We start from the raw sequence: 21,702 nt of genomic DNA, 5'->3' as shown, positions 1-21,702 counted from the left end.
TAATTGGTGTCTAAAAAACCGGTTCCAACGGCTATATTACCGTTGGAACCGGTTCCAACGGCTAGTTTGACTTTTGTTTGACCCTTCAAAAAAAACCGTCGGAACCGGTTTTTCCAGGTACGAACCGAACCGGTTCCAATTAAGAACCGGGTAGGAACCGGGTTGGAACTGATACTGACATACAAATAGGAGAACCGGGTACGATTTTCGGGTACAAAAATACCCAAACCGGGTATTGTACCAACCGGGTTGGAACTGGAACCGGTTCCGGTTCGGTTCCACCAGTTAGGTTCCGGAACCGGTTTTTTTGTGCACGTCTAATACAAGGTTATAACGTTTGGCTTTTCTTAGAATCTACAAAAGAAATAAACTAGTGATTGTAAAATGACAGCCAAATAATTGGGTTGCATTTATGTAAACTTCACTGTTGTATATCTCTACTCGAACCAACCTAAATGCCGCTACAATGTGTCGGTAGAAAACCTTGTTAAATTATTTGTGCCAATGCATTGTTTAACTATTTTTACGATGTATTTTGATTGGTTATAATGAAAGTTTGTTTTAAGATGTAATTTGGTTTGTTATCATGAATGTTTGATCATTCAGTACAGTTATTAAAAATTCTAACTAAAGAGATATACTTTATTCAGCATGGAATAGTTTAAAGGGTAAAATAGTCATTCTGCACTGTCATTCAGAGATCTAACCAAACAACACTTACTGATTCAGCACTTACTGGCTCAGATTCTCTTAATTATTCAGACCTCTTTATGGTTCAGTACTTAATGATTCAGTAATTGTCAAACAGCCCCTAACTAAACAAACCCGTACGAAAAAATCATTGTCTTCATGTCAGTTAACCAAAACAAATCCGTACCCCTTTTTTTTTTCCATAAATTCATATTGTCATGGGGAAAAACAAGCAAAACCAATGAATTTTAACCCCGCAAAAATTAAAACATTATGGTTTGAAACCACCCGATTCGATTCTTCTCTTGACCCATTAATATTATAGATCATGTTCCTAACAGGTGTGACATGGGTAAAAATAGAAGCTAGAGAAACATTAGTTCACCAAAACAAATCTAGAAACATTCATTGAACACAAAACCACCAGCTATCATTACCGCGCATCGATCATGCGTTAGGCTCCATCAAGGCAGTTCTCTACAATTTCTGCAACCAAACAATTGTCATAAGTTCCAAATGTCATGTATGATTGCTGCAATATTTTGAAAACAATGAAATGAATATATTAGAAAATAAGAATGAATGTAATCTCAGGGCATACCTAGATTGCAACATGGGTGAAATCTATCAACAAAACATGTTTCTTACTGCAGCAAGTCCACGAATCTTTATGGCTGTTTTTGTTTGAGTTCCTTCTCAAGTTTTTTCAACTCAATTCCATGTTGCTACAATAAGAATTAAGAGTTAATGACACCAAATAGCATCATTGGTGTGTAAATAATAAATACATGTAGCTTCTAACCTTATGAAGTTTTGCCCACCATTTCTTGGACCTTAATTGTTGTGCACACCACTCCATTGCCATGTCATACTCAATAGTATTCGGCTGTGAAAAATGCGATGTGGATACAGCTTCATCCTACAAATTGAATAACACATCATGAGTCAACGATATATATGTGCATATACACGTAGAGAGTCAGAATTTAACTGTGATTAAGAGTGTAAACAAGCTGAGCTCTAGCTCGACTGCTTTAACTTACTGGAGCTCAAGCTTGGCTAGCTTTGAGCTCTACTTCTAAAGCCCGAGCTCAGCTCATGAGCAACTATTTCAAGCTCGGGCTTAGCTCGGTTTATATACATTTTTAATTTTAATTATTTATAGTTATATTTTTTATACCTAACATGATATATATTATTTAATTGTGTTTTTTTTATTTATATATAATTATTTATTATACAAATATACATTTAATATATTAAAAAATTATAGGCTCGCAGCTAGCTCAGACTCGTTTATTAACAAGCTCATTATTAGGCCCGGGCCCAAGCTCATTTAAGTTGGGCTTGATTCAAGCTTTTAACGAGCCGACCTCAAGTAGTTCACGAGCGGGTTGGCTTGTTTACACCTCTAACCACAATGCTTAAGTAACTTTCTCTCTCCTACTATCTGTGATCGATATTTCATACAAGTATTTATACAGTTCTCTACTTAGCTCTGTTATGTATTAAATGCGCACCCCTATATATATATATATAGGGTGAGGATCCTATTATAACTTTTTGAAATTGAGAACTTTGAGAATCATTTTGGGCCACAAAAAAACCCCTTAAAAATTATAAAAAAACTAAAAATTTTATTTTCAACCCAGTTTTATTAAAAAAAAAAACCTACTTATACAAAAATGTATATTTTTATTTAATCTCGATTTACATAATGAACACATGTACATTATCATTTATCTTAATTGTACATGTGTGTATAAAGAATAGCATGTATAAAATTAAAAGATACGTATTATACATACATGCATAATTTTGCTAAACCGATATTTTTTTTATGAAATCGGGATGACAGATAAAAACTTTTGATTTTTTTATTTTCGCGTTTATTTTGTTTTATGATTTTTTTATTTTTCTTAAAAAGAGTTTTTTTTGTGGTCCAAAATGGTTCTCAAAGTTCTCAATTTCAAAATGGTTCTCACATGATCCCAATCCTATACACTAGGGGTGAGCAACTTAACCGCCATAACCGTTAACCGAACCAGAACCGTCATAATCAAACTGATTTTAACCGCTAACCGACATAACCAATGAGTCGGTTTAATGAATTTTTAAAAACCGCCAAATACAGGTCGGTTTTGGTAAAAAGATAATTCCAAACTCGTCATAACCGAACCGACCCATTTATTTAACCAATAACATGTTTGGGATTAACTTTCACCAAACATATTGTCAGGTTGTACCATTTTTATGTTTTCGGTTCAATATTATTAATCGAATTAACTTGAATTTCATTGATGGATTATATAAAGTCATTTTTTTGAATATTTGGTATTAATGCTACTGAATATATATTTTGTTGGATTATGTCATGTCGTGTTTTTCAATATTAGGTACCAAACTTTTAGGCTCAATTACATTGTCTTGGTTATGGTTAGCCGACCCACAATCGACTCGCTATAACTATCAAAATCGATTAACCAAAACAGCCATAACGGATCGGTTATGGTTATGGTTATCCATTAACCGACATATCGGTTATGGTTATAGGTTTGGCCCAAAACCGCCCCATGCACACCCCTACTATACACACACACACACACACATATTTATATATAATACAATATACCATAATATGTACACGCATATACCTCGCGCTGAATTTGAAATCTAGCCTTGTTAACCGCAAGGTGGCCGAAAAAAATAGGATTCTTTTTGGTTGATAGTGAAGGGCAAGGGGTCCCAACAAGAGGCCTGTGGAAAAAATAAAGTGTGATCGAAAATAAATCAATTGCACACAATGAAATCACTTGACATGTATGGGAGTATGGGCCCATTAGAATGTACATAAATATTTACCTTTCATCTGATAACAAGCAACCTTCATCCAATTCTGTAAGGATCTTTTGTGCTGCTTCCTTTGTTTTAAGTAAAATCAGAGCTTGATCTGCAAAATTTAAATTTTATAATAATACACACACAAAAAAAGTAGACCTAACAGTAATAATAATAATAAAACAAATATACCATAATGTGGGCTAGATATTGCAGTGCGTGGTAGAATCTTTGCTTCACAATTTTCCTTAAATGCGTGCCAAATTATATCCTGAAATTAAGGTCATAAGAGTAAAACCAGAAATAGCTTTGGTAAAAAAACTACTACTTGTTCTTCTTGTAAGTATATTTTTTATGTAACATTATGGCATGGATTAGTTACATAACTAATAGAAAATGAATATTTTAGTTACCTCGACATCTTCTGAAGTATAATCTGGCTTCAAATTGTGGAGCAGGACAGCTGTTCCTTTATCATATGCATCCTTCAGCCTATCTTCCCAAGGCTAGATGGAAAAAAATAACAAATTATCTTTTAAAAGGGATTTTGTTAATAAGAAGATGAAGAAAACTTAAGGAAAAAAAAAAAAAACTTTAGAGAAGAAGAACGCTTACAAGTTGCTTAAACCAATTGCTTGTTTCCTGAAAGAATTTTAGAGAACTTATATGTCAGTAGTAACCAAAACAAGACTTCAACAAAATAAAAACAGATGCAGCAGAGTACTGATAGGGCCCATGAATGTTAGGTTCCCATAGTTACCAAAAAAAGAAACTAATTATTTATGTTAAGAAACAGATACATAACCTAAATCTGGTTGTCGGGTTGGATTGGCAGCCCAAGCTAATATTTTCTTCTAGTTTTGACATAAGAACATGCAACCAGTTTGCATTCAAAAATATAAACCTAATTATTGATGGTAAGAAACAACCTAAAAGTTAATTAGCATAGAAATAAATAATTAATCAAATTAAATGCGCCATTATTCAAAATTGAAAATACACATTTAAAACAATAAATCCCATCGGAATTAAGAAAAAAGATTAGAAGTATAGGACATTTGAAAGTAAATACCACAGTATTTTGTTTATTTTGGCTTTAAATCACTGCATATTCCATTATTCATAAAACATTAACAAGAAAGAATTATAACAGATTAAGAAAATACATCTTTTGCGTTTGAACACATATTTAATTTATATATTTTGACATGCTCGACCAACTAAAATGGACATTTGTATCTATATATTTACCGAATATAATAAAAAATTATTCAGTTTCAGCCAAACCATGCACATCCCTTGATCTAGCTGCCTGTCCTAATGTCCTATGTAAACTCGTGTCAACTTCTCTATAAACGGATAATTAACTTACAGCATTCGGTTTTCGAGTGATAACAAATTCCTGGTACATGTTTTTCTTCTCTTTATCCGTTGGCAAAGCAGCCGCCTTTAATGGCTTGTTCACAGAAACCTTGTTTTTCTTCTCAGCAGATTGCTCCTCTTTAGCTTCCATATTATTATTATTACTATTCCCAATAGAATCTGATTTTCCTTTGGATAATGCAGAATTTGCAACCACTTCTTTCTCGTTCATATAAACCCATGTTTTATGATTATCTGGTACCTTAAAAGTACCATCATCCTTTGTTCTTTTTACAGTTTTCCCTTCTGAATCATCTGTCACTTTTCCTGACATCTTACCATTCTTTTGATTTTCGGTTGTTTCAGATGTTCCGGAAGCTTTCAGATTATTAGCATCAGCATGCACCTTGTTGTCTTGTTTTGAAACAGGTTTTACCTCGGGTGGTGTTTTATCATTAGACTTAATTTTCTTTGAGGGTTGATCATGTGATTTATCAGAACCTGTAGGAGTCTTATTATTATTATTATTATTATTATTATTATTATTATTATTATTATTATTAGTATTATTATTAGTATTATCCACTTTTTCAACAGGTGGTATGCTCACTTTCACATTATTATCAGAAGGTACCTTGTTGTCTTGTTGTGAAACGGGTTTTACCTCGGGTGGTTTTTTATCATTAGACTTAAGTTTCTTTTTGGGTTGATCATGTGATTTATCAGAACCTGTAGGAGACTTGTTTCTCTTATTCTTATTATTATTCACTTTTTCAACAGGTGGTATACTCACTTTCATCTTATCCACATCAACCTTGGAGGGCAAACCCGTCAATTTCTCAGAGCCTGAAGCAGTTCCAGATTCAACACATTTATCATTGGATTTGATTTTCTTAAAGGGTTGATCATGCGATTGATCAGATTCCATATCATTGCTTTGAGGGTCTTTTTTTGCATCTTCCTCATTGCTTTGAGGGTCTTTTTTTGCATCTTCCTTAAGCGTGCTAGGTACGACTTTTGTTAATATCTTTTGTGTTTCACCTGAAATAATGGTGTTTAAGGCGTCTTCCTTTGTGTCAGAGCTCTCACCTTCTTTACCTTCTTTTCTGTTAAAAATGTATTTAACTGTAGCAAAATTAAAAAAAAAAGATATAAATTATGAAATATAAGGAGAATTAGATCTAGCTTGAAAAGTAAAAGTTTTGATGAAAGAAATTACTTTCAAGCCCACCAACTTTATCAGTATTATCCATATTCTCCAATATGGTACAGCTTTCAACATTGAACAAACGATGAAATATGAAGTCAGCAGCTTTAACTTCCTCATCTGATGGTTGGGGATTTCTGATGTCATTTGATACACACACCACATTGCATTTACCAGCGATTGCTTCCTGATCAAGTAATGGCAGATATTAGCAAAACTTAAAACAATTGTCTAGTTAATGATGCCTCAGAAACACAATGATTATATTGCAACATGGTTAATAGATAACATGTCATTAGTGCTGTTAAGTTGATGATTGGAGTATTTTATAAAACAATTTAATAAAACAGATTGCAAAAATCAAATGCACGCTAACAATTCCATATACGTTGTGATATCATTAGCAATTGCCGCAATCCAACACACCAACAAAGTTGTAGCGTGGAGCCATATATGGTTGCTGTATACGACTCCTCTCCCTAATAAAGATAAACACACCTCTTAGTTTCTACTTTGCGTCGATACTAAATGTCCAAATCATAATCTAGTAACTTCTACAACAACCTCACCCTCAACCATTACCCATCACCCCCCAAAAAAAAACCTTAAGTGAGGCCCGTTTAAGCAAACTCATAAAGTGTCCCCGAAAGATAAGATCCTAATTTACGGATCCCCAGTATAATCACAAGTCCATTGGTTTAAACTTTAAAGAGATTTCAATCAAGTATGCACGTTTTCAATGTCATTAAAAAATAACTCGAAAGTGGCATAGACATTATTTGTTCTCCAACTTGCATCAAATTGGGGATGAGTATTTCTTCTAGCCGAGTACCGACACCATACCAAACCAAACACCATCGGTACCGGTACTTGCTTTTCATGTTTTCGGTTTCGATATTTTCAATGATACTAATACCGAACCGACAAAACCAATACGATATTTGGTTTATATTTCACTCGTTTTCGGTATGCAACCGTCTCATACCAACTTCACTTATGTCAACGGTTAGAGGTAAATTTCAACCACATCAAAACACTCATCATTTTGGATATTCTCACTTAACCTACAACGAATGCAAAAACCCTACATATAATATCAATGGTCGTTCACCGAGGTGAAAAACTACATATTTAACCTACCCTCGTGTTGATAAAAGAATTATTCCCAATAGTTCTTTAATAAAGCAAAAGAATGTTATGCTTACACTATCCAAACTATCCTCTCTCTTCAAAAAAAAAAAAATAAAAAATTGTGTTGCATGATAGCTCTCTCCTTAGCCACAAATGTGCAATCTCACTTTTAAAATCCAAGATCTTTTAGCTCTCTTCTTGGCCATTACGTGTCACCAATGTTATTCCAACTTTGCCCTAATTGTGTCTCCCATTATATTTCTCATTCACATTAATCTCCTTTTGTACACATCCCCTGTTATTAAGCATCTCAACCAACCATTCAACCTATTACTCGTAAACCCAAGATGAGATGTCATTTAGAAGAGCCACAACCAAAACATAAACACTATTTTACGTATCCATTTCTTCACCCTTGCAAATCCCAATCCACTGTCATTTACTCCACAAAAATAGCAAGCCAACAAAGCTCATCCCTCACGACCATTGGTGAATCCCTTCACTAGTCTTTGTTATGTGCTTTGTATTCTTAGACCTCGTGTGCATGTATATCATCCTACAACTTTATAGTTGCTCATAATTGAAAGTTGCCAATCAAGCATCCTATGTTGAAACAGACATTTCCACGTGACCAAGTTGAAGTGCATGTTTGCATGGGCATAAAGTTGATTTCGTATTTATTTTTATGTATTTTATTTTCCAGTAAAGTAGGATGAATAAGTCACATGGTAGTGGGTTAATAGGTTAGTGGTTTCCTATTTTTATTTCTTTTCTTTAGGCCAAAGTATTGTGCACGTTGGGTTAGTCCACGTTTTTGTTTTTCCCTATTTATGTATCTGTAGTTTCAGTTTAATATTTATCCAGAAAAGCTTAAGTATTTGAGCACAATTTGTTCTTCTCAAACGTTACATTCACTCTTCTTTATTTTTATGTATTTTATTTTCCAGTAAAGTAGGATGAATAAGTCACATGGTAGTGGGTTAATAGGTTAGTGGTTTCCTATTTCTTTAGGCCAAAGTATTGTGCACGTTGGGTTAGTCCACGTTTTTGTTTTTCCCTATTAATGTATCTGTAGTTTCAGTTTAATATTTATCCAGAAAAGCTCCAAGTATTTGAGCACAATTTGTTCTTCTCAAACGTTACATTCACTCTTCTTTGTTTGTTGTGTTTTGCCTTGATTACCACTGTCTCAAATTTAACAAGTGGTATCAGAGCGAGGTTCTCAATGGCAGATCTTCAAGTAGTCGGTGGTGTAAAGAAACTCAATAACCACCAGAATTACAACTCTTGGTCAACATGCATCAGTTCGTACTTGCAAGGCCAAGATCTTTGGGAAGTTGTAAACGGAGATGCAGTACAACCAGCAAATGAAGACACCAACGGGAGTATGAGAAAGCGGAAAATCAAGGCGGGTAAGGCCATGTTCGTTCTAAAAACCACGGTGGAAGATGAGTTGTTGGATCACATAAGCGATTTCAAAACTCCAAAAGAAGCATGGGATTCTTTGGCTGCTATGTTCTCGAAAAAGAATGATGCCAAACTCCAACTTTTGGAAAATGAATTGTTGAGTGTGAATCAAAAGGAAATGACAGTTTCTCAATACTTTCACAAGGTGAAGTCTCTGTGTAGAGAAATCGGAGAACTTGACCCGGAAGCAAAAATTGGTGAGCCGCGGATGAAACGCATCATCATTCATGGGTTGAAGGCGGAGTTTAGAAGCTTTGTGGCTGCGGTTCAAGGTTGGCCAACGCAACCGTCACTCGGTGAGTTCGAGAATCTGTTGGCTAGCCAAGAACCTCTAGCCAAACAAATGGGTAGTTTGTCTACTGGGTCGTCATCAAAAACTGAGGCCGAAGCCTTGTATGTGGGTTAAGGAAAGGGGCGGTTTCGCTCCAGTCAAGGCCAAGGTACAAGCCGGTCACATGACCGGAACAGATTTCAGAATCAATATGATAGAAAGAATCGGGATTCTGAAAAGAAGGAAAATAGCAATTATCGGAACCCACGATCGTTTAAGAAGTTCCTCTTTAAATGCTATAAATGTGGAATGCGTGGCCACATGGCAAAGACTTGCGACACCGAACCGGTTGAGGAAGGTAATGCAGCTACAGCACAAGATGAAGAAGGCTGGGACGCTGAGGCGTATGTCGCTCAAACAGAAGAAGTGTTTGCATTCACAGCCTCCACCGAACGACGAGACAATCGTTTAGATGATTGGATCGTTGACTCGGGTTGTTCGAATCATATGACCGGAGACAAAGGAAAATTGACCAATCCGAGCAAAAACGGTAGCAGCCGGGTTGTCGTTCTAGCAGATAACTCCAAGCACTCAATCGATCACATAAGCGACGTGTCGTTTTTGGTAGGAGATCGAAGACAAGGGCTAACGTTAGATAATGTGTATCATGTAGCAGGGATGAAGAACCTGCTTTCTGTTCCTCAACTCACAGAATCTGATCATTATGTGGTGTTTGGGCCCAAGGATGTGAAGATTTACAAGGAATTCGAAACCTCCTCAATACCGATCCTACAAGGTCGCAAGAATGATACAGTATATGTGTTGACTGCTGAGTCGGCATATGTTGAACAAGCAAAAGGAAATAGCAATATCGATATGTGGCACCAGAGATTGGAGCATGTGGGTTATGATAAATTAGGCTTAATAATTGATAAGGGGTTAGTAAATGGGCTGCCTAAAGTGCCAGTTAACAAAGAAATCGTGTGCCCAGGTTGTCAATTTGGTAAAGCAAAGGAACAAGAGTTCTCAAAGAAGTCAAATTTTCAAACGAAAGAAGTACTCGAATTGGTGCACTCCGATGTGTTCGGATATGTAAAACAGCCATCAATTCAAGGTATGAGATACATGGTGACTTTTATTGATGATTTTTCTCGATATGTTTGGGTTTATTTCTTGAAGGAGAAGTCGGAGGTGTTTGCAAAATTTAAGGAGTTTGAAGCCGATGCTGAGATTTTAACAGGTAAGACAGTTCGTTGTTTGAGGTCTGATAACGGGGGTGAATACCTTGCCACTGATTTTAGTAGCTATCTGAAAGAGAAGAGAATCCGGCGACAATTGACGTGCTCAAATACTCCTTAACAAAACGGAGTATCCGAGCGTAAAAATAGGTTGGGTGAAGTATCAAGAAGCTTGTTACACGGTAAAAATGTGCCGGGAAGATTTTGGGCGGAGGCTATGCGAACAACAGCCTACATCATCAACCGTGTACCATCTCAAGGTATGAATTACATCTCGCCTTTTGAACAATTAACGGGAATAAAACCCAATGTTAGTTATTTCAAAGTGTTTGGGAGTGTTTGCTATGTTTTCATACCGAGCCATTTACGCCACAAAATGGAGAAACGGGTTGTTCGGTATATATTTGTGGGTTATGATGCTGAAAGAAAGGGGTGGCGGAGTTGTGAGCCCAACACCGGGAAAATATGTGTCAAGAAACATAATTTTTGATGAAAATTCCTCGTGGTGGTCGACCAGTAGAGAAGTGCTTTCTGATTCCAATCAACTCAAAGAAGACCTCGAATTGTCAAAGGTTCGGTTGAGCTTTGATGTTACTGAATATACGAGAACCGGTCAAGATAATGAAAATAATCAGCAAACTGAAGCTCCGAATGCTGAACAAAACAGCCAACAAGAACCAGTTCCAAGAAGATCTCAACGAGTAAGAAAACCTAACCCTCTATAAGTAAATGCTAATGTTGCAATTGTTGAAGACAGGTTACTTGAGCCTGAAACGTTTGAAGAAGCTCATAGAAAGGCATATTGGTATTTGGCTATGAAAGAAGAGATGTCGGCTCTTCTAAAGAATCAAACGTGGGAATTAGTACCACGACCAGCTAATGTATATCCGGTTTCGTGCAAATGGGTTTACAAGTTGAAGAGACGAACGGACGGGTCGGTAGAAAGATTTAAGGCTCGGTTAGTTGCGCGGGGTTTTTCTCAACAATACGGCTTGGATTATGAAGATACGTTCAGCCCCGTGGCAAAATTAACTACTATCCGAGTATTACTAGCAGTTGCAATGAGTAAGAGGTGGCGATTGTGGCAGATGGACGTGAGCAATGCATTATTATACGGGGATCTTGATCACGTCATTTATATGACTCAACCATTGGGTTTTGAAAGCAAGGATCATCCGGAATACGTGTGCAAATTAAAGAAAGCTATTTATGGTCTAAAGCAATCACCAAGGGCTTGGTTTGGTAAAATCGGTGAGTTTCTTGAGCAGAATGGTTTTAAGTTAACTAATTCGGATGCAAGTCTATTTGTCAAGCAGGTTGATGAGAAGGTTGTAGTTATCCTCGTTTACGTTGATGACTTGATTATAACCGAAGATGTCGAAGAGGAGATCGAACAGCTTAAGGCAAATCTAAGTGTTCGGTTCAACATGAAGGATCTTGGTCGTTTGAATCATTTCTTAGGGTTAGAGCTAAAGTATGAAAGTGATAGCATAATTCTGCATCAAACCAAGTATGCTAGTGAACTGTTGTACAGGTTTGAAATGGTTGATTGCAAGCCAGCAGCGACACCAATAGATCCCAATGTTAAGATACGGGCTGATGAAGGGAAAGAGTTAGCAGATCCTTCGGTGTACAGGAAACTTGTGGGAAGTTTAATCTACCTCACGTTAACCCGACCGGACATCTCGTTTGTGGTTGGTGTGATGAGTAGAAACATGCAAAATCCTAGAAAACCACACCTTGTAGCTGTGAGAAGGATACTAAAGTATATTAAGGGTACAGTGAATGATGGGCTAACATTCAAAAAGGAGACGGGGCCTAAATTAACCGGGTATTGTGATGCGGATTATGCAGGTGATCTTAATGTGAGAAGGTCAACAACCGGTTACTTGTTTATGTATTGGTCAAGCTCTATTTCATGGTGTAGCAAACGCCAACCCACCGTGTCGTTGTCTACCACGGAGGCTGAATATAGGGCGGCGGCGACGGCGGCTCAAGAGTGTACCTGGTTAGTTCGGTTGCTGAAAGAACTAAATCAAACAGTGGATTATGCCGTACAGCTAGGGTGCGATAACGTGTCAGCCATTAGGCTTGCTGAAAACCCGGTCTTCCATGCTTGAACTAAACACATAGAGGTTCATTACCACTATATTCGAGAGAAGGTGCTGAAGGGTGAGATCAAGATGCAGCAGGTTAACACAACTAAGCAGATTGCAGACGTGTTCACAAAAGGGTTAAGTCCAAAGTTATATGAGTTTAGTAAAGTCATGGGGCTAATGCAAGCTGGAAATGAGAGGGGGTGTTGAAACAGACATTTCCACGTGACCAAGTTGAAGTGCATGTTTGCATGGGCATAAAGTTGATTTCGTATTTAGTTTTATGTATTTTATTTTCCAGTAAAGTAGGATGAATAAGTCACATGGTAGTGGGTTAATAGGTTAGTCATCATCATCATCATCGTACTCAGTATATCCCACCAATAGCAAAGCTATGGTAGGGTCTGAGGAGGGTAAGATGTAGACAGCCTCCTTTTTTATTCCTTTTCTTTAGGCCAAAGTATTGTGCACGTTGGGTTAGTCCATGTTTTTGTTTTTCCCTATTTATGTATCTGTAGTTTCAGTTTAATATTTATCCAGAAAAGCTCTAAGTATTTTGAGCACAATTTGTTCTTCTCAAACGTTACATTCACTCTTCTTTGTTTGTTGTGTTTTGCCTTGATTACCACTGTCTCAAATTTAACATCCTAGTCTATACCATCCTTGGTTTTAAATTGCGCTTCAACAACATGATTTAGAAGAGGAAAAGAAAAGTAAGAATTTTCAACAAAAAATGTGCAAAATGTTCACGTATGTGTTGGATTTTCAACAAAAATGTGCAAAATATCCGCGCATCGGATTTTTGGGCTAAACGCATCGAAGCATATCACGCAATTTAAAACCAAGTACTATCCACTAAACTCACCACACCAATGTAGCCCTTCACTTTTATTACCAATTCCTACATTCTTCCTCGTCGGGGCCATGCTATCGCATTGATTAAACCTCTTCAACCTACCTATGTGATCCTCTCCATTATAAAAAATTGTTCCACCAATGTTGACCTAGCCTCTTAAATTCTAAATTTCCTTTTTGGTTCAAGAGTATTAAGTAACTTGATAAGGATAAGAACACTTTATACTGTAAAATAAAAGAGTATTCTAAACAAGTTATAAGCCTAAGCCTACCTATTCTAAAGCGTCGTATGAGAAAAAGCAAGCGAAGTTTAGTGGATCACAAAAGACGAGATGTAAGCTTGTAAATCATGTAAAGTATAGCTTAAGTGCACTAACATCATTCATATTTCGAATTATTGGAAGTATGTGACTTTCAAATATTTTTCATCTTCAACTTCAAAGTACACGTTCCTATTTTGTCTAAGGCAAAGTCGGCCTATGCGCCTTAAAACACATGCAAGGCAAAGAACTTGGAAAATGCAAGTGGCAAGCGCCTTGATCCAGACACAAGGCTTTGGTCGCAAAATGACGAGATTTAAACCAACTAAAACAAACCTAAAACAAGCTTAGCTAGCCAAACAAGACGAGTGGCTTAGCCGGCCTCCAAGACTTGAACTAGCTTATGCTTCCTAGTTTTGATGTATGAAGTTGAATGCCATCCAAGACTTGAACTAGCTTATGCTTCCTAGTTTTGATGTATGAAGTTGAATGCCATCCAGTACACCTACGCTCAGACACGGTACACGCAAAACGTCTTGTGGGCATCAAGGTGATATGGTAAGCTTCTAGTGGGATTCCGACAAGATTATGATGGTATGTTTATGCTATGCAACTTGCTAATCTCAAGCCCTCACCTATTAGGCGTCTTACGCCTAGGCCCAGGCTGAGCATGCCTTCGACTACCTAAGTTTTGGCATGGTTCCCTTTTATAGCCACATTTTGGGATCAGATCATCAGAGCAGCAACGACACAAAAAAACCTTATCTGTAAAATTTTGTTTTAAAAGAAAATTATATCATGTCTTATATTATGTTGGTAGAATAGTATTAAATTACTAATGTTCTATGCGTGTATATTATAGGTAAACTTTTCTTTTATTGAGCATGCGATCTTTTTTCGTCATGTGCCTGAAAGCCCATTTGTGTCAAGGCGACAAGGGAACCCTTTTTACAACTCGAGACGCCTTATGCCTTTCTCTACGTAAACAAGTACAATTATCGTCGTCCACTAACTATGATAATTTCATAGTATATTCAATTCGTAAATGAAGGCATTACTATCATCCGGAAGTAGTATGCTTTAGAACTTGCAAGAATTAGATAAGGACTCTTTACAAAAAGTTGAGCATTTGAAGTCTAAGGGGCTGTTTGGCAATCTTGTGCTGAATCAATAAGAGGTCTTCTGACTGATTAAGACGTAGCCTCTAAATCATTCAGCATGTCTCTGAAGCTTAACCATTAAGAGGCTCCACGAACCATTAGGAGGTGCAACCAAACACGCTCTACCTTTGACCGATTCAGAGTTAGCCTCTTAATGGAATTATTAAGAGGCTACCAAGCAGCCCCTAAGCTATTATACTTGTCTTAATAGCTTTAACCTTGCATATATCACCACAAAAAGAACTTAGGAGAAGTTATATTATAGAAAATTAATTACCAATGGATTGATATTCGCTAGGCCACAACCTTCACCAGATGCAAAGAAAACTTCATTCTCGAGAGTCTTGGTCTCACCAAGCCAGTTTAAAATCTCCTTGGGACGAAAAAACCATTGGATTTTAACTTTCTTTGCCTTGCCCAAATGCTCCCAGATTTTTATTAGCTTGCCAATATAAGGCTCTTGTAAACCTTCCTTGTACATGTACACACAATCATATAGCATGTACTCCACTCCATCATATATGAAAGATTCATAAAATTGAATCCCCTTATTTTTGGCACCAACACCTCTCTTTTTAAGCCACTTAAAGTCGAGGCTATCATCTTCATTAACTTTTTCCATACAAAACACCAAACGTCCACAAACTTGATAGTAGATGCAAGCAATACTAAACCTGAAAAACACATGATATAATTGAGGCTATTGAGCAAGAACAAAAAAATATCTGTAGTTGGGATCTTTTTGACCAACTTGATGTCCCTCTGTAACCATTTGCTGGTCAGGTACACTCAAAACCTTGAGAGTGAAGATAACCTCAAATGTGATTCGACAGAAAAGTGAAACCTAAACCTAACCACATTTAGCAATACATGTAATTTGGTTAGCGATTAACCAATATAGTCCAAATAAAAACGAGCTCATATGTTTGAATCGATTATGAAAAGAACAAATTAGTCGAAGCTTTAAGATTTCATCATTTGAAATATAATCATATGCAAAAGATGACGTTTTGTTATTTAGTTTATTGAAAAACTTTCTTATTGCTACAAAAAATTTATTATATACAAAATTTGTTTAATACACAGTATTTCTTATACGGTAAATTGATTGAAAACTTTCTCTAAAGTATCAAGCCTAAATAAATCCCAAATATACGAACTTCCAAAAATTCCAAACCAAATATGATCTTCGTTATGCGTATAGTTGTAGTAGCGATCATTAATAGCGGCAAGCTACCTATATGCTAGCGATAGCGACGAAATAGCACCCGCTATTTCATGTTTAGCAATAAAGTAGTATAAAAATTAAAAAATAAAAAGTAGCTATTTATAATTTTTATACTTGTATATAAACTATAATGTTAATTTTATACTATTTATTTATGTATAAATATATAAGTTTAAAGACCAAATGTAAGCTAGTGAAGATAAAGGAGGTTAAATGTTAAAATACACAAAGCAATTTTACAATGATAAGGGGAGTAAATGTAAACAGTGAAAGATAAAGGGGTTAAATGTTAAAATACCTAAACTTATTTAAACCTACAAAAGCCTAAATCACGGGTTACGCGGCCACTATTCTTATTCTACTTGGTTTCCAGCATAAATTGCAGCCCCAACGTCCGAATTCACTATATGGTTGATATGAAGTTGCCAAGTACTTGTAGCAGCATATGGTTGCATCACCACACTATTCGCAATAGCACCCACTATGAATGCAATTGACGACTATGGTTATGCAGTTGCGGACTATTTCTGGTCAACCCAATTCGAGATTTGATTTCACTTCAACTCATACACCATGTCAACATTTATAGTAAATCTGACAACTTCTTGTCAAACCATAAAACATCATTGGACACTAAATATCAACACGTGAATACGCAAAGCAATTGGAAAAAAAGCGAAAAAGAATGACTAATCAACAATTAAAAGTTGGTTGGTAAAAAATAAGAAATATAAGCATGCTTATACAATGAGAAAATCTGAACAACAGATAAACAACTAGGCTAAAAAGTGAAAAACCATATAAGCATGTTTTGTATTCGAAGATTGTCATGTTAGCTTATTGGCTAATGTTGATTGTTCTCTTTGCCAAATGTTGGCTTTCGAGTTGAATAATAAACTTAAAAAGCAATGAAATTACTGTTCATGCTTGGTTTTCTTTTCTCAACAATATAATTTTAAGTTTTTGTTTAGTTTTATCTGTTAAAAATTCTCTCATTGTACAAAAATGCTCAAATTTTTCTCTACTATCTTGAACAGTTGAACTCTCTAAAAGTTTATACACTTATATGTCAATTGGCCTTTACATAACTTTTGCATGCAATTGCCTCACTATACCCACTCACCATAGCTTGCGTTGCTCCCTATCTCCGAATTTGTTTCTATTTTTGGTCAGATTTTGGTGACCAACCGATCCTAACTCCCAAAGAAGAGCAAAAAGGGACTACACATTCAACAATCATTGCAATGCGTGTCTATGAGACGAATAAACCTTGAATTTCCTTACCTCAAGTGCCTAGACGTGTGCCCCTTGCTTAACTACATAGTGCTAACCTATACATAGGCTTAATTATATCTACAAACCAAAACTAATCAACATTCTAAATTCAAACTTCTTAAATCCTCGGGCGCTCTCTTATACTTGTTACAATGTTGCATGAACATCTAGTAAAAGACACAAGAAGCGCACTTCTAAACGCTCGAGCGGCGCGAGGTGAAGCCTAAAGACCTCTTGTAGGCACACAGACCACCATCTTGATCAAGCGCCCATCACACCTAGACTATTGAAAAGCTAGAAGCAAAGACGTAAATGGAGAAAATAACCTATTTAGAGGTTTTAAACATGCTTAAATCTCATGGTTGATAACATATTACTATGATGCAGATTAATAAGTAACTCCCAAACTAACTATTTGACATGATAGGGATGTGTACATATTTTGGATATGGTTTACATGCCTTAATAAGACGCTAATACGAATATAGGAAAGACAGAGAAAACACTTGAATTGCTGGAGTATAGTTTAAAATACATGAAGAAGAGTGTAAAAAAGGCAAGATGATACAACGCAGAAGAGAGAATCAAGTGCAGCAAGCAGAAACCCTAACTTGTTCTATATGCATCAATTAATGAGGTCATGCCATATGTAACTTAGACATCACGTTTTCCCCCTTTGTAACAGTGTTAGATTTTGGCATTCTGGTAAATATATGAACATTATCAAGTAAGAATTGGCTGGACAAATTGACCTAGCGAGTCAATCTAAATCATCAATTAATCGAAGAGAAACAAAGCAGCAATTAACAATAACCTGTATAATGAATGTAACGTACCGGAGAACAGGGGAGAAGAGACGACGGAGTGGTAGGCTGCGGCAATCGTGTGCGATGAAAATACTAATTAGGGCACCGTAAGTAAAACTCAGAGAAAACAAACGACGGGAAATACGAATGAAGGAATGAATTTACGGGGAGGACAGGAAACAAAAGGAGCTTAGGTTTTAGTTGGGCTTACCCAACAATCTTCTCAATCTACAAAAAAATAATATCAATTAAATATAATAATAATATATAATATGATAAAGGATAATAAAATACAATAATCCTTTATCACCGACGCCGGCGCCGTTCCGCTCGCTGGCGCCATCAACAAATTGAAATTGAAGCCAATTGATCGGTTAATCTTTGAAATCGATTCAATTAATCATCAATTTGAAGCTTCAATCGATCAATTTTGAGTTCTGGATGTTGGGTTTTTGACATTGAACATTTAAGATTTGAACGTATTAGTTGAACGTATTAGTAGAATGTATTAGCAGAAACGTATTAGCTGAACGTTTAAGTTTTTGCCTGAACTTTTAAAGGGTTTGAACATTTAAGCTAAACGTATTAGCTGAATGTATGTCGCGTACGTAATGTACGTTAAGCGATTATTGTATGTTAATCTTCCCCTATATAATATAATATCACAAATGATCATAGATTTATAACATAACTAGTTTTATTCCCACATATTATGCGGGTTACTTTTAGTTTTTTTTTTTAATATTTCTGGATGTAAATCTCAAATCACCAAAAGTTTACGAATTTAAATAAAAATACTACCACACATTAACCAATACTTAACACATAACACACAAAAATCATGAATTGAACAATGAAAGCATGAATTGATTAAACCTATTGAATGGAAAGAATCACAGAGACGATTGATGATATAGTGACGAAGCTTATCACATATGCGCCTAACCATAGAAATCAAATTAACGATGCAATTAGCACTCAATCGCCACATAAATCTTCACCAATAAAACCCAATTAATAATTCTATCAATAATTGAGGCAACACAAAACCAGTCACGCTTCTGTGTGTGAAGAATTACCCGATCATAAGAGATGTGACCGGACTATAGTTTTAATGATCGGTGATGGAGATCCACAAACCTGTCGAGAAAACGCGTTGCGGCGCGAAAAGAAAACGTCAAAAGAATTTTAGTAGAGTTAGGACAATCATATAAAAGCTTTATACGTATACAAAGTATATAAATTATACAAAGATATGAATAGTAATAGCAATACTAAAAGATTATAACCAAGTGATACACTACCAAGAATTTAAGTTACAACCATTTCTAGACAAACATGTAAGGCCCCGTTCCCGGTAACCCTACTTTGGTGTTGGATTTACTCATAAACACAGTTCTAAAATCAGAGTCAATTTAAACTTTCGCGGAAGAATTTAAAACTTCAACATCACATTACAAACATTCATCTTTGTCTTAACATACAAGATGTCTTTCCATAACATAACATAAAATAGTCATGACACTTTTTCATAGATGCCAGTCTCTTTAGCTCGTGCCATGTGTCCCTCCTCAAGCCAGTTGCCTTAACCTATTTGCCTGCGTGCATACTAAAAGTCAGTTATGCTGAGTGAGTTCTAGTTAATCAATTAACATACAATACATTCCTATCCTTACTCATACGCGTCCGAAGATCCGTATTCATACCTTACTTTGCTATTACTTCTTTCACACATACTTTATATACATGCATACGTACTTACATACTTTCTTTCATAAAACCCTATGGTATACCATAAGCTATTCTATCTTAAATATCTCAGATATTATAAGGGTCTGTTCCCTAACATCTCAGATATTATAAGGGTCTGGTCCCTATCATCTCAGATATTATGAGGGTCTGATCCCTATCATCTCAGATATTATAAGGGTCTGATCCCTATCATCTCATATATTATGAGGGTCTGGTCCCTATCATAAGCGCATACTTTACTTATCTTATGTATATAATATTTACATACACATTCATTCACATAACCATCATATAGTAATAACATTCAATGCACGATCATGCACGCATCATATACCCATCATTTAAGATAAGCATTTTAACTGCCACATAGGAATATGCACACAGCCCCGAAAACATAACAAGGAAATGGGGCTAGAACTCACCTGGAGTCGTTTCTCTCGCCATTAATGGTAATGCCCTTCCTTAGTTGTGCACGACTAACTGTACAATACATTATGCGTGTCAATTATCCATTACTACTACTTCCTACATCTAAGTTAATGAAACTTTCAACTAACGGGGGTCCGGGGGCAGCGCCCCTGGTAGCGGGGTCTAGGGGCGGCAGCCCCTAGCAGGGTCCAAGGGGCAGAGCCCCTGGCTGGGGTTGAGCTGCCAGGTCAGCTCCGAAAAATTTTATTTTCGTTAATAGGTCCTTTAACAAAAACGCATCAGAAAATGAATCGGGTCACATTTTAATAACAACTTAAACAATTTCGCATGGGAGGAATTTCACATAGAATTTCGCTTCGCATAACGTTTTCGCTTCTCACGGCTGAGCGAAGCGAAATACCTGTTTCGCTTCTCATGGCTGAGCGAAACGAAATACCTGTTTCGCTTCTCATGGATGAGCGAAGCGAAATACCTGTTTCGCTTCTCATGGCTGAGCGGAGCGAAACACCTTCCTTTCTTCGTTTTTACATTTTAAAGCCATTTTACTCGTGACTCTTCCTCAGGACCTGATTTTTACTCTTTTTTCAACTTTCGACACATTCTGACCCCATGCACCTAATCCTGAACCCACATCTCTCATAGTCCAAATGCCACCTTTTTATCTTAAAGTGCACCCGAGAGGTTATAACCTACCAAGTTTATATTTTTCTTACATTTCATAACCCGATCTATTATTATATCTGTTTGTATGCCGATTCTAACCATAAAACTTAACCATTTAAACCGAAACCTACCTTTTGCTTCGGGTTCGAGTTTAGATCCGGACAATACGTAGATATGGACGTGATTCTTGTTATTTGATGATGTCTACACATGAGATTCTTCCTTTTTTTACACGGATTTGGATCTGGAATGTAGAGAGAAAGTGTGTGTGTTCTTGAGTGTGTGTGTGTGGTGAAAGGTAACAAAATGGTGAAAGGATGGAGGGGTTAGGCTTATATAGGGGGGCATGGGCCCCACAACCCACTCACAATTTCAAATCCAAATATTTACCAAACACTTAACACACGACTAATCTTAACGACACACAGTAATAACAAAACTTTCCGTTATTTATTATTTAACAAAAGTTGGATGTTACAAAACGCAAACCACAAGTGCTACCATGCTCCATGCCCCAAAATGCACGAAAAGTCCCAAATATCCTTTAAATAAGAAATGGACTAAACCTACAACATTCAATATCGAGTAATCTGTACTTGACTATTGCCATCACAACTCTTTATATTGCCATGTTTTCTTAGCTAAGAGTCTTGCTCCCCTTGCTGCATAAAGAGTCAAAAAATGAAAGTCACCAATTAAGCAAAAATATGAAATCATACTGGTAGTGATTTTGGTGACCTCATCTTGAGAAAGAAGCCATGAAATTGGAAAGTGAGCTCCTTCTTGAATTTGAAACGAACATGTAAATAAAATCAAGAAAGAAATTACATCAGATTCATCAATTTTGCAAAATCATAAACATTTGACGTGTAGTGGACGACTCGCTTATTCTCAATTTCAAAATGGTTCTCACATGATTCCAATCTTATATATATATATATATATATATATATATATATATATATATATAGGGA

The 21,702-nt window shown here is 36.3% G+C and overlaps 1 protein-coding gene across 1 annotated transcript; it reads right to left on the bottom strand.

The window, feature by feature from the left end:
- Positions 1 to 947: 947 nt before the first annotated feature.
- LOC143547952 (protein ANTI-SILENCING 1) lies at positions 948 to 15,533 on the bottom strand. The gene is made up of 12 exons (XM_077039243.1): positions 14,853 to 15,533; positions 6,110 to 6,284; positions 5,512 to 6,015; positions 4,901 to 5,319; positions 4,144 to 4,170; positions 3,942 to 4,034; positions 3,721 to 3,799; positions 3,553 to 3,640; positions 3,345 to 3,447; positions 1,493 to 1,609; positions 1,292 to 1,415; positions 948 to 1,176 (listed from the first exon to the last, which is right to left on the bottom strand). The coding sequence occupies exons 1-11, from the start codon at positions 15,195 to 15,197 to the stop codon at positions 1,359 to 1,361; spliced, it is 2,007 nt and encodes a 668-aa protein (XP_076895358.1). The 5' UTR covers positions 15,198 to 15,533; the 3' UTR covers positions 948 to 1,176; positions 1,292 to 1,358.
- Between the last annotated feature and the right edge of the window lie 6,169 nt (positions 15,534 to 21,702).

Source organism: Bidens hawaiensis, unplaced genomic scaffold (assembly GCF_021521415.1).
Source record: "Bidens hawaiensis isolate Kalapana, Puna unplaced genomic scaffold, B.hawaiensis_p1.1 tig00000905_1, whole genome shotgun sequence".
NCBI lineage: Eukaryota > Viridiplantae > Streptophyta > Magnoliopsida > Asterales > Asteraceae > Bidens > Bidens hawaiensis.
The sequence above is the reverse complement of the archived record's forward strand: the minus strand, read 5'-3'. Positions and strand labels throughout refer to the sequence as shown.